Source organism: Paramisgurnus dabryanus, chromosome 8 (assembly GCF_030506205.2).
Source record: "Paramisgurnus dabryanus chromosome 8, PD_genome_1.1, whole genome shotgun sequence".
NCBI lineage: Eukaryota > Metazoa > Chordata > Actinopteri > Cypriniformes > Cobitidae > Paramisgurnus > Paramisgurnus dabryanus.
Window position 1 is genome coordinate 5250094 of NC_133344.1, and position 14634 is coordinate 5264727.

Consider the following 14634-nt stretch of genomic DNA (forward strand, 5'->3'; position numbering starts at 1 on the left):
AGACAGAGAGACCGACAGACAGACAAACAGACTGACATACATACATACAGACAGACAGACAGATAGATAGACAGACGGACAGAGAGACAGACAGACAGACAGACAGACAGATGGAAAGAGAGACAGACAGACAGACATACAGACACACAGGCAGACATACAGACATACAGACACACAGACAGACAGACAGACAGACAGACAGACAGATAGACAGACAGACAGACAGACAGACAGACAGACAGACAGACAGACAGACAGACAGACAGACAGAGGCAGACTTACTGAGGTACAGAGAGACAGAGAGACATACAGATAGATAGACTGAGAGACAGACAGACAGACAGACATACAATTCTGAATTGCAAAAGCAATATTATGCACAGCTCTTTCATGTACTATGGTTCTTTGATCAGTAGGAAGTCCTTATCAACAGTGATGGCTCATAGTTATTAACTCTTTCCTCGTCATTTAAAAGAAAATGCATCCCCACTTCAATACTGCTATATTTTCCACCAGGTGGCGCTCTTCCTCAACTTATGAAATCCGGAAGTATCGCCCTAGAGCAGCTGTATGTCCGTGTATGTTTTGAGGGTTGCTCTGAATCTGATCTCTATCAAAAAAATCATATAAATGGCACTGTATAACATATTAAGGTATTATAAGAGCTTTACTGTTGTAGAGACATGAATTTATAAGCATTAGTGGAACGAAAGGTGTAAACGTAAAACGCACATGATTGTTGTTGTTAGAGAGTCTGGCCAATAAGAATAAAGTGTGTCGTCATATTAAAAATTATATCTAAACAATTTTGAGTAAAATCTTTTCTCTTGTCTTGCTGAAATATTCAGAGCTGTCATGGTGTAAAATTCCAGTGTTTAAACGGTTTCAGCAATAACAACATAAACAAACGGCTTTCGTGGAACAAACGTAACTTCAGGTAAAGTTCTAAAAATAATCAATAACAACAGAGTCCTTTTATAGTATTTTATTTCTGATAACAAGCAAATAAACAACGTAGAGTACATATCCTTGGTTCTATATTTATTTATTTATTTATCCATGAATTACTCTGAGTTTATACGTAAAAGTCACTTAAGCTTTGATCGTGCTGCCTCATGCTCAGTGTTTCTTAGAATTAATGTACAATGATGGGTATATTCGCTGGACAAATGAATCAATAAATTGTTATTATTAATTCTACTAAATCAGATGAAACTATATAAAATATATATATAGTTAATGACGATTAATTGTATGTATTTGCCTTTGAGCTAAATCAACAATTCCCTGACTGGAATGGGGGTAAACAACTGTTGGAGAAAAATCTTAAATTAATAATTGTAATTATTAATCAATAAATCATCATTATCAAAATGATGATGCATTGTTTTGAACAACACTGTTCCAACCCCTCTAGAATCGCTACACCGTCTCCCCTTAACTTTAGGAAACCAAAACATTTGTTATTTTCGATTAGGTAATTGTTTAGGGCAAGTCAGACTATTAAACAAACAGAGACTGGAAGTTAAGTTTAGCCCAGACATGTAAAAACGACAACAAAAGTGCATCCGATGAAACCGTTTTTAATACAAACATAGATACAATTAACTATAGAATATATACAATCAATAGAAATTATAAAATAAATAGTCATATAAGATTTGAAAATGGATTGTACTGACTTGAAAATAATGGAAATAATAATTATTATTTTTATATTGTATACAAATGTCTTAATGATAATAAGTCTTAGGTTTATTTTACATTATTCCCTCAAATTTTAAGTTGTGCCTGGTTTGATGGGTTTGATCTCAGAGCTGATTTCAGAACAGCACAACCGTTAGCTGTGATACCACAATCTCTTAAGCTGTGGAGAAAAACAACACACACTTCAGTTTAGACACACAGATCAGATTCACTGGAAAAATTCATTGATTGTTTCATTCATCTCTCATATTTTTCTCATTTAAACAAATAATTGAATCATTTCATGTCTCTTTATTTCTTAGTAAGCAGTTGTGTAATAAGCAGTTTGGTGTACAAATCATTAATATTGACCAATCAGCATCCAGAATCACAAGTGTGCTTTATAATTCACAATCATATGACTGTACTGTATGTTATCCTGTTATTAGATGCTAAATAAAAGGTCTTAAATAAATACAGTACTGACACAAATGTACTGAAACACTGAGACAATCTTACTCCAGTAACTTCAGTTTACAGTCAGGATTCTTTAGTACATCAGAGAGCTTCACTCCTGAATCTCTTAGATTATAATTATTAGACAGATTCAGATGTGTCAGGTGTGATGGGTTTGATCTTAAAGCTGAAGTCAGCGCATCACAGCCTTCATCTGTGATATTACACCAACACAACCTATAGAGAATGGAGACACACCGTTTGCTTGTTCACACACAGATCAAATCTACAGTGAGTTGAATTTGTTTCCTTTCCTGTCATCATTTAGTGTTTATGAACATTTTCATTTTAGTTTCATTTGTGTGATTTATTGAAACACATAAGATTTAAAGCAAATAAACTGTCGAACTTCAGTTATTAAATCCATTAAAGATGTTATGATCTCTATGTAGTCTCACTATAATCTATATGTGATTTCTGTCTGAGCATCAGATCACAATCTTACTTCAGTATCTTCAGTTTACAGTCAGGATTCTTCAGTACATCAGAGATCAGCTTCACTCCTGAATCTCTTAGTTTATAATTATTAGACAGATGCAGATGTGTCAGGTGTGATGGGTTTGATCTCAGAGCTGAAGTCAGATCAGCACAACCTTTATTTGTGATATCACAATTACACAACCTGTAGAGAACAGAGACACACAGTTTGTTCACACACAGATCAAATCTACAGTGAGTTTAATTTTTTTTCTCTTCCTTTCATCATTTTGGGGCAGTTTCCCAGACAGGGCTTTAGCAGACTAACTTAAATGTTAATGTTGTCTTGATCAAAAACAACTTGCTCTGACATATCTTAAAGCTTACGTAACACACGCTGTTTCTGCATTTCTTATATAAATCTGGAGTACCTATAGAGTAGTATTACATCCTTTATATCTCCGAACAGTCTTTAGTTTAATCAGATTTATAAAAGAAAGATTAGCTTTACAGAATTTTTCCAATAAAGTACGAAAAAGGAGCAGTTATACCACGGGAGGAGCGAGTATGAGTGATGCAAAACTATACAACACTGTTTAATTTATGATTCACTACATGTTTGTGTCATTTATATAATATGCACGCGCCTATTTCCAACATAAGACAGAAGTCTTACTTACCGCATGCAACTCATGACCCGGTTGGGAAAATCCAGCGCATCAAACACACATGCAAAACTCTGCTGCTACCCCGGATAATAAACTATATCCATTGTTTTCATAAGGCTGGATTTCTTCTCCTTACATCCAAAAACACACTTTTTTCGTGTCATTGTTGAGTTTTGAAATTAAACAAAGCTGTGTTGCATGATATGATGTTTGCAAGTGCTAGCGTCTCCCGCAGTGGCGGAGCCAGAGGGGTGTCCAGGGTGGCACTGGACACCCTTGACATGTCACTGGCCACCCCGTGTGCCACCCCAAATTTAATGCGCTACTTTCACTTAATCGCTATGTTTATTTTCGACCTGCGGCAGCGCAGCACATTGTTAAAAACATTATGAATATTAACCCTCCCTGCGGTCGCGGCGAAAACTCTTTAATTTTCAATCACTGCGCAAAGAGACTTGGATTACTCTGCTGATTTTGGACATACAGGTATGATTTATACATCATTTAAAACGTTAAAGTGTCATTTTTTGTGTGTCTATAAAAACTGAATATTGTGCTTTTCACATAATTAAGAAAATATACATACCGCGCGTTCTGTTATCTCTCCACCAGTGATGTCTTTTCAAAAACGCGTCAGAAAAAATACTGTAACTTAACGAATACTTTTCATAACATCAGAAGGTAAATGTCATGTCTACATAATGCTTGGAATCTCTTAAAATGATGTAATTTAAGTCGTACATTGCTAATACTACATGATTTCACCCTATATGCTGGATGTGTGGTAATTTTCTTGTGGACTGAATAAAGTCTAAGATTACCAATTCTTTTTACATCAAAACCCAGCACCATGTTTTCTTTCTTGACGTGATCTTTATAGGCTACTGTATTATTGTAAATTCGACTGGATTGCCACATTGAACTTGAAAGCGCGTTGCGCATATCCGATAGTGCGCGTGCACAGCAAGAGCTTAAACGCCTTAATGATCGCAACTTCACGTCTTTTTGGTTTAAACGGACAAATGCTCATACGTCAAAATAGCTGTCTTGGTGATTTTCATACTAAACATTTGGTTACTGTACGTCTTAAACGAATAAACATTTTATTGCATTCGGTCTTAGCCTAACCTGTTGAAGTCTCTCTGTCATTAAAGTTAATTAAATATCAAAAGAAAAAAGAAAACTTTTGCATCTTCTGTATCTTCGTAAATAAACATTGTGTTGAGCTCTGCTATTTGAAGTAAGTTTAAGGTTTATCATGGAGTTTAGATTTCCTGATCTTTTGCTTCATTAAAGGGATATTCACAAAATGAAAATAATTTTTACATCCTTATGTTGTTCTAAACCTGTAGGAATTTCTGATTAACACAAAAGAAGATATTTTGATAAATGATGGTATGCACATAGCTGTAACCATTGACTTCCATAGTAGGATTAAAAACAACATGATGGAATTCAATGGAAATACCATTAATTGTGGGCTTACCATCATTTATCAAAATATCTTCTTTTGTGTTTATTAAAAAAAAATACAGGTTTAGAACAACATAAGGGTGAGTAAATGATGAAAGAATTTTAATTTTTGGGTGAATCCCTTTAACAGACAGTAAATCAGATGTAAGAAATACAGTAGAAAGATTTAAAATTCACCCTTATTATGTTTACATCTAATGCGATCAAAAGATTCATTTATGCTTTCTTGATACATGGTTACACGTCATTTTCTTTTATGGACTATGGACCCCCTAAAGTAGCTTTGGACACCCCCTGGCCACCCCATTAAAAAAATTCTAGTTCCGCCACTGGTCTCCCGCTGATTGACAGGTGGGCAAGGTTTTCTGGGGGAAGTGCCCATATAAAGAAGTGATACGTATAGTATTAAGTATTAAATATTAGTCTTTTTAAACCTACAGAAGTAATTTGCCTTCTGCCTTCTGTTGTTTGATTAACATAATGGCACAAACATAAGCAGACTTCTTAAGGTATTTTGCCACTTTAAGATGGGCTAAGCACTGATCTATATAATGTTTGTGCTCACTTTAAGACATAACGGACTGTTTTTATGAGAATGCTTGCCTAACCTGTGGTATTTAAAAATAATTTTGTACGTATGTGTCCTGTCAAGCACAGAGAGATTTTTGTGTTTGCGTGCTTTTTGAAATGCGCATCTTCATGCGCACGCCTGAGTGTGTGTCCATTCAAGTATTTGTGTTCGTCTGCTCGCAAAGAAAACAGCTCACTTTAACATCATGCGCTCAAATTGTTTAAAATGGCTTGAATGTTAACATTTGTAAAGTTTAGAAACACATACAAATTATAAACTTTCTATAGAAATAGTTATTTATTTCTGTATATTATTATAATTTATGCCTGATTTCTTTTGCTTTTATTTTGGAGAACTCTGCCAGCCGTCAATCTGAGTGGGCCAGTGCCACCCTGGCCTTTATGTAGCCTCGCCACTGGTCTTACTATAATCTATATGTGATTTCTAATTGAAGATCAGATCACAATCTTACTCCAGTATCTTCAGTTTACATTGAGGATTCTTCAGTACATCAGAGATCAGCTTCACTCCTGAATCTCTTAGATTATTATCAGACAGATTCAGATGCGTCAGGTGTGATGGGTTTGATTGCAGAGCTGAAGTCAGAGCAACACAACCTTCATCTGTGATATTACACCTACACAACCTGTAGAGAATAGAGACACACAGTTTCTTCACACACAGATCAAATCTACAGTGAGTTGAATTTGTTTCTCTTCCTGTCATCATTTAGTGTTTATGGACATTTTCATTTTAGTTTCATTTATGTGTGTTTGTGTTTTACTGAAACACATTAGTGAAATTTTAAATTAAATTAACTGTTGATTCCTTTAATCACATATTATACCATTTTCACTTATATTTCTCTTTCTGGATGATTTTGCATTTATCACCCAAACAATTTAAATGTTGTATTTATCAAAGATGTGACCTTTAGTAAAAGTTAAAGTGCTGTGATGGATGAAATAATCTTCAGTTATCAAATCCATTACTGAGATAAAAATACTATAATCCATTACAGATGTTATGATCTCTATAAATATGTGATTTCTGTCTGAGCATCAGATCACAATCTTACTCCAGTATCTTCAGTTTACAGTCAGGATTCTTCAGTACATCAGAGATCAGCTTCACTCCTGAATCTCTTAGTTTATTAAAAGACAAATCCAAATCTCCCAGGTGTGATGAGTTTGATTCTAGAGCTGACGTAAGAGCAACACAACCTTCATCTGTGATATTACACCTACACAACCTGTGGAGAACAAAGACTCAATCTCAATCTCAAATCTCCCTTTTCATTCTAAAATATTTAAAAAAGGAGTGGTCAGCTAGCTATGCACATTCTTAGTTAATAATAGTACGTATGAAAAGTTCGAATTCTAATTCAGGCCCCACCACAGCACAGAGACAGCGCTGCTTAGAGTTACAAACTACCTCCTTTTAACATCTGATCATGGTGAAATCTGAATTTTTATATTACCAGACCTTAGTGCAGCCTTTGACACAATAGATCACACAATCTTACTCAATTGACTAGAAAACTATGTTCGCATCAGTGGCCAGGTATTAGCCTGTTTGAAATCGTATCTAACCAACTGTTATCAATCACTTTGTTTATGTAAATGAGGAATAGTTATATTACTCTTTGGATAAATATGGCGTGCCACAGGGAACAGTTCTAGGCCCTATCCTGTTCTTGTTATATATGTTATCTCTAGGAGATATTATCTGGAAACATAACATAAGTTTTCACTGCTATGCAGATGATACCCAGCTCTACATCTCATCACATCCTAATGAAACCCACCAGTTTTCTAAGCTAACAGACTGAATTAGTGGTATTAGTGACAGGATGGCAAATAACTTTGTTATGCTTAACTCCAATAAGACAGAAATACTTAATATTGAACCAAGTTGCTCCAAACAAAATAGGTCAGATTACAAGTTGCCCATAGATGGCTGCACTGTGGTGTCATCCTCCACAGTCAAGAACCTATTATTATAATTTATGTGTGATTTCTTTTGCTTTTATTTTGTGTTTCTACTGACTAGGTGGGGCAGCTGTCAATCTGATTGGGTTAGTGCAACCCTGGCCTTTATGTAGCCTTGCCACTGGTCTCACTATAATCTATATGTGATTTCTGTCTGAACATCAGATCATAATCTTACTTCAGTATCTTTAGTTTACAGTCAGGATTCTTTAGTACATCAGAGATCAGCTTCACTCCTAAATCTCTTAGTTTATAATTATTGGACAGATGCAGATGTGTCACGTGTGATGGGTTTGATTCCAGAGCTGAAGTCAGAGCAACACAACCTTCATCTGTGATATTACACCTACACAACCTGTAGAGAACACAGACACACAGATTCTTCACACACAGATCAAATCTACAATGAGTTGAATTTGTTTCTCTTCCTGTCACTATTTAGTGATTATTTACATTTTCATTTTAGTTTCATTTATGTGTGCTTGTGTTTTACTGAAACAAATCATTGAGATTTTTAATTAAATGAACTGTTGATTCCTTTAGTCACACATTATAACATGTTCTCATTTCTCTTTCTGAATTATTTTACTTTTATCCCCAAACACAATTTAAATGTTGTATTTATCAAAAGATGTGACCTTCAGTCAAATTTAAAGTGCTGTGATGAATGAAATAAACTTCAGTTATCAAATCCATTACTGAGATTAAAATACTATAAATCCATTACAGATGATATGATCTCTATATAGTCTCACTATAATCTATATGTGATTTCTGTCTGAGCATCAGATCACAATCTTACTCCAGTATCTTCAGTTTACAGTCAGGATTCTTCAGTACATCAGAGATCAGCTTCAATCCTAAATCTCTTAGATTATTATCAGACAGATTCAGATGTTTCAGATGTGATGGGATTGATTGCAGAGCTAAAGTCAGAGCAACACAACCTTCATCTGTGATATTACACCTACACAACCTGTAGAGAACACAAACACACAGTTTGTTCACACACAGCTCAAATCTACAGTTAGTTGAATTAGTTTCTTTTCTTGTCTTCATTTAGTTTTTATGGACATTTTCATTTTAGTTTCATCTATGTGTGTTTGTGTTTACTGAAACACATCAGTGAGATTTTAAATTAAATTAAATGTTGATTCCTATAATCACACATTATAACATTTTCTCTTTTATTTCTCTTTCTGAATTATTTTGCTTGAATCTCCCAAACATAATTTCAACGTTGTATTTATCAAAATATGTGACCTTCAGTAAAAGTTAAAGTGCTGTGATGAATAAAAGAAACTTCAGTTATCAAATCCATTACTGAGATTAAAATACTATAAATCTACTATAAAAAGATGTTATGATCTCTATGTAGTCTCACTATAATCTATATGTGGTTTCTGTCTGAGCATCAGATCACAATCTTACTCCAGTATCTTCAGTTTACAGTCAGGATTCTCCAGTACATCAGAGATCAGCTTCACTTCTGAATCTCTTAGACTATTATTATACATATTCAGATATGTCAGGTGTGATGGGTTTGATCTCAGAGCTGCAGTCAGATCAACACAACCTTTGTCTGTGATATCACAATCACACAACCTGTAATAATGTAAATGATAAACACGGTCATAAAACATGAAATTAACTGTAATTAAGCAAACCAATTGACTCTTTACTCATATAAACATCTCAGTGTAAAAAAATTTTATCAGAGGTTAAGCGGCCAAGAAACAACTATTTAAGCCCCCAAGAAACAAACTACGTTTCTTTTCTATCTAAAATTCTGGAAAAAGTTGTTGCTTCTCAGTTGCAGGCCATCTGACGGCACATAACCTTTATGAGCCCTTTCAGTCTGGCTTTCAGCCACTGCACAGTACTGAAACGGCCCTGGTTAAGGTTCTTAATGATCTCCTCATAGCTTCCGACACTGGTTGTCTCAGCACTCTCCTTCTATTAGACCTCAGCTCAGCTTTTGACACTGTAAATCACAAGGTACTCCTGTCACGGCTTACAGCAATTGGGATTACTGGCACAGCCTTTGACTGATTTTCCTCTTACCTATCAGGGAGGCAACAATTTGTTGTATACCAGAAGCACAAGTCCTCCACCAGATCTATCTGTTCCGGTGTACCTCAAGGCTCTGTTTTGGGCCCTCTTCTCTTCACCATTTACATGTTACCAATTGGACAAATTATCAAACAACATGGGTTTAACTTTCACTGCTATGCTGATGACATTCAAATTTATTTCAGCATACCTCCCACATCAGTGTTTCCACCACCTGCATTAACAACCTGCATCAAGGATCTCAAGCATTGGCTTGCAGGAAATTTCCTTAAATTTAACTCTGAAAAAAGTGAAATTATACTGATTGGCTCTAAATCAATTGTCTTTAGGTTCTCCAGTCAGCATATAGATTTGGATGGTGACTTAATAATACCTTCTACGACTGTTCGCAAATCTTGGTGTTCTGATTGATTCTACTCTTTCATTTAATGACCACATTAGTAAAGTGGTAAAGACAGCTTTTTTCACCTACGTAATATATCTCACATTCAACCCTCACTTAGTCAGCAGTTCTGTAACAATAATACATGCCTTTGTCACATCCCAACTAGATTATTGTAACACTACTTTATGGCCTTTCTGCGAAAAATATCAAGAGATTACAATACGTTCAAAACTCTGCTGCTCGTCTGATTTCACATACTAGAAAGTATGAACATATCACTCCAATCCTACATCATCTTCATTGGCTTCCCGTCTCCCTCCGTATAAACTTGAAGGTACTAATTCTGACTTACAAAGCTCTCCATAGCCTTGGCTCTACATATGAGACGTTAAACCGAGGTCCTGACTCTCTGTGGTCATTAAAAATCCCAGGATGTCCTTCGAAAAAGAGTAGGGGTGTGTCCCAGCATCCTGGCCAAACTTGCCCGTTGGCCTACTAATCATCCCTCATACTAATTGGCTATATCACTCTGTCTCCTCTCCTCTAATAAGCTGGTGTGTGGTGGGCGTTCTGGCGCAATATGGCTGCCGTCGCATCATCCAGGTGGATGCTGCACATTGGTGGTGGTTGAGGAGATTCCCCCATTCATATGTAAAGCGCTTTGAGTACTGAGAAAAGCGCTATATAAATGTAAGGAATTATTATTATTATTATTATTATTATAAAATTAAAAGTTGTTATTTTCTAGGCTGATATTACGAGGAACTATATACTCTTATTCTGGCGTAATAATCAAGGACATTGCTGCTGTGAAATGGCTGCAGGAGGCACCATTTCTGACAACTAACAGAAGCTGTTTTTCCTCACAGAGAGGGTTCGTAAATTTTCTGACACAGAGGAAAAACTAACAAAAAATGTCTTTAATTTATTTAACGTTTTTGCAGGCATAATGGACGCTGCATGGCATAACCCACCATTGTACTGTTGTCATTTAATTTTATGTGAATCGATCTCCAAATGCAATAAAATATTATTTTATTAATTTTAATTATTATTATTATTATTATTATTATTATTATTATTATTATTGGATGAATGATTTTATTTCTTTGTCTAAGGGCTCTATCATACACTCGGCGCAATGCAGAGCAATGCGCGACGCAAGTGTTTTTTGCTAGTTTCAACCCTGCGCAACTATAATTTTCACGTTTAGCGTGACATTGTTTAAATAGCAAATGCATTTTCGCCCACTTTTGCGCCCTTGGGCGTTCTGGTCTGAAATCGAGGTGTGTTCAGGCGCATTGTTGCCGCGTGGCTATTTTGAGGCAACTAAATGAGAAACATTTTAAGTAATGCTTTGTAAAAATCCCATGGCGCTGTTCTGGTGCTGAAACGCTTCGGCTCTCCGCACGTTTGTAAATCTCTTTTTTGTATTTTTAGAGTACAAATCTGTTCTTGCATATTTGCAAATTATTTTATGAGATTACAATGATTATGTAGGATATCAATACATTTACAGCAATTAAAAGCCTGTTATTTGTACTTCTATGAATGAAAGAAAATGTCTTTTAAAGGTTTTAATCCAAAAAATAAAAATTTCAATAAAAATGAAAACAACAAATTTTCTTACATTATTCTTAAACTGGGGATCTTCTTCCTCTGTTTAGTTTTTCAGTTTACAAAGTCTGTCATCTAAATAGGGATTAGACATAGCGCCAGTGCAACTGGCTTTTAAAGGGGATGAGAGATAAGACTCTCATTGGTTTATTACACGTTACGCCCAAAACACACCCATTACCCATTAGGAGAATATGATCAACCCTTTTCGACCGTGCGCTCCGTGCACAAACCATTTTTCCAGTTGTTACATTAGCAATCGGACATGCCCATTGAGACCGTGCGCTTTAGACAATGCGCTTAGATTGTTAAAATAGGGCCTTAAGTCTTAGTTATATTATTTATGTAGTTTTTACAAACATAACTTACAAAAAACAATACTTGTGTGCACCTTGAGACAAAACAATGGCACTACACCTGAGGTGGTAACTACTATCTGATCATGATCTACTAGATGAGAGTTAACTTCAGAAAAGTCATATCACAATGTTTTTATGTAAACTGATTTAATAAGTTTATCTAATGAAGTAATGTTGAAGTGGAGACCTGTAAATCTGATTTCCAGATTAATGTAAGTCTGTAATTTTTTGTTCTAGAAACTGAAACTCTTTTTCTCTTTTTTAAAGAAGATAGTTTTTGTCCATGTGGCTGGAGTTCAAAATTTTTAATAAAGAACTACAAATTTATGGACAAGTTTTAACAGGTTTTGTCCCAAATTTCAAGTTTATATCACAAAAAAATAGGTTTGGTGATATTTTTAGTGGTTTTACCAACAAATGCCACTAGGTGTCATTCTTAGTAAACTGCATAGTTTATTCGCAATTGAGTAATTCACTGTCACTGCATCATTACTACTGCAAAAAAATTAAGTATAAAAATGACATTCCTACAGCTTTCTAATACAGGTGGGCCCCAACAGTGACAGTTTAGGTTCATATTTTAAATTAAATGATATGATTGATATCTGCTTACAATAACAAAAATGTCCTGGAAACACACACACACACACACTGTGATACAATTAATAGCTTAAATATACTATTTTAGAATAAAATGCATAAATGTTAATATATTTTTATACTGAAAATGAGAAACACTTTGATTTTACCTGAAACTATGAGCCTGTTCAACATTTATAGTCTGATCACTCATAGTCACTCTGATCTGATCTGTTGAGTTAGACGCAGACAAAATTAATGACATTAAACAGAAGACAATCAGATACAATCAGACATTCTGATATTAATGGACTAAGTTACAGTTTTTGCGTACATTTTATTTATCTTTTCTACCTCTGATCAGTTGATTTGTCTCCGCCTTTAAATTACATTTATTTATCCATAGATGGCTTCACTCCTCATGGACACACAGCTGATCTCAGGTGAGTCTGATCTCTTCTGATGGACTGATGTATAACAAGAAATTATAGATGTTTGTTAACTGACTTTATACTTTGGCCTTGTCTCATTTGTGTATTAATTATTTATATAAACGCAGGGCAATATTAGCTTTATAGCACACTTCATTTTTAGATATGAGAGTGAGGTGATGGGGTGGAGGAGGGATGCTGCAAAAAAATCTGTTTTCGAACAGAGGTGAGGTATTGCTATTTATAGGCACCTCTTCTTGCTGATTGGTTGGATCACATGACCATGCTCCTCCCAAACTTAGTTAAATAAACTTCATACAGAATTGTTAAATGTTTCCCACTGTATCATGTAAGAAATGCACATTTGAGATCGTCACATACACTTAAACACTTTGGCCAAATACAGGAAATACATCATGGTCTAAGATGTGTAAAATGTACATATATTATTTATAAATGTAAAAAAAGCATTAAATTAATTTTCTAAGACATGCTTCATACAGTATTTTTGGTACATTTAAATAAATATATTTGAGAAAGCAACAGTTTTTTAAAAACTGTAATTTTTACTCATTTAAAAATAATATTCTTCGTATTTAAAATCAGCTTAAGAAATTGAGTAAGTTTGCACGTAACCTGATCACATTTTTAATATAAAATTGTGTGCAAATACAGGGCCTGTCCAGCTGAGTCTCATTTATAAAATTTGTGTCATTCAAAGTCCTGATCTCACAGGAATTCATAAGTATTTAACAAGGTAAATTATACAAAAAATCTTACAAAAAAAATAATTCTAAACATCTGTCACTCATTACGAGAATATAAACAACCCTTATACAAACTTTTATAAAAAATATATATTTTTTTGCTGTATAGGTTGTGAAATTAAAAAATTATTTGTTGCCCCTGAAATATATTTTGAAATATATTGAAAATGAAAATTGAAAATGATAAAATATGAATGTGTTAAAATATGAAACTTAAAACTAAAAATATTTTAAAATTCAAAAATATATTTAATTAAGCTTTACTTTCAAATGTATTTAGCATATGTTTAAAATATATTTTTTACAACAGAAATATATATATATATATATATATATATATATATATATATATATATATATATATAATTTTTTTTTTTTTTAAATGAATACAGCTCTGAATAAAAATAAATGTTTTGATGTTGCATAAGGTTGTTTGTTGCAATATAATAAATCTTTTTACTTTTAAGTTGGTATTCCAGATATAATTTACTAACCTTAAAAAATGATGTTGTTTCTAGATCTTCAGTCTTGTTATGCACTGCCACTAAAATTCCCTTTACTCTTCATTTATACATAAAGAATGCAGGAGTGTTTTTCATGAAAATTTCCAGTGAACTCAGGACAATAACTCAAACTGGTTTATCAAAACACATTAGATAAAAGATTATTTTGGTTGATGAAAATGTTTTGCATTGTAGCATTGGTTTATTTTTAACCAAACTGTTTGTTCAATATTTATCCAGACATGGGTTAAAAACAACCCAGCATTATTTAAACTACATTATATATTAGATCAGATTTATTCTTCTGATTTCTTTGACTCTTTCCCATGTGGATAAATCAAAATAAAAAGCTTTTGAGATATCAAATCATTCAAATGTATGTCATGTATTAAAAGATTTAAAAAGATCATTCTGTGGTGTTTCTGCTCATTAAATCACAGCAAGTTATCATCACATGCCAGAACTTATTAAACATTTGGGGGTGGTTTCCCAGACACAGATTAGCTTAAGCGCCTTAGTTTAATTACACTGTAAAAAAAATCCGTAGAAATTACAATGTAATTGCAGCTGGGTTGCCGGTAATTTACCGTAGATTTAA

At 34.1% G+C, this 14634-nt stretch overlaps 1 protein-coding gene across 5 annotated transcripts; it reads right to left on the bottom strand.

Annotated features, from left to right (window-relative positions):
* Positions 1-989: 989 nt before the first annotated feature.
* Positions 990-14099, bottom strand: LOC135771724 (uncharacterized). Of its 5 annotated transcripts, none has more exons than XM_065282104.2 (11): positions 14028-14050; positions 12690-12794; positions 12506-12566; positions 8754-8927; positions 8125-8298; positions 7501-7677; positions 6410-6583; positions 5804-5977; positions 2648-2824; positions 2206-2379; positions 991-1867 (listed from the first exon to the last, which is right to left on the bottom strand). In XM_065282104.2, the coding sequence occupies exons 3-11, from the start codon at positions 12547-12549 to the stop codon at positions 1774-1776; spliced, it is 1362 nt and encodes a 453-aa protein (XP_065138176.1). In that variant the 5' UTR covers positions 12550-12566; positions 12690-12794; positions 14028-14050; the 3' UTR covers positions 991-1773. The 5 variants fall into 5 exon arrangements, with proteins under 5 accessions (XP_065138178.1, XP_065138179.1, XP_065138176.1 ...); XM_073815419.1 differs by having other exon boundaries at positions 12670-12794; XM_065282106.2 differs by lacking the exon at positions 12690-12794 and having other exon boundaries at positions 990-1867; positions 14028-14099.
* Positions 14100-14634: the final 535 nt, after the last annotated feature.

Bases quoted from the DNA above. Each gene is read 5' to 3' on its own strand.
- LOC135771724 (XM_065282106.2), bottom strand. From the start codon at position 12,549: ATGAGTGATCAGACTATAAATGTTGAACAGGCTCATAGTTTCAG. The intron at 6,584-7,500 runs GTAAGATTATGA...TGTTCTCCACAG, and splicing joins TGTAAACTAAAGATACTGAA to GTTGTGTAGGTGTAATATCA. The intron at 5,978-6,409 runs GTAAGATTGTGA...TATTCTCTACAG, and splicing joins TGTAAACTGAAGATACTGGA to GTTGTGTAGGTGTAATATCA.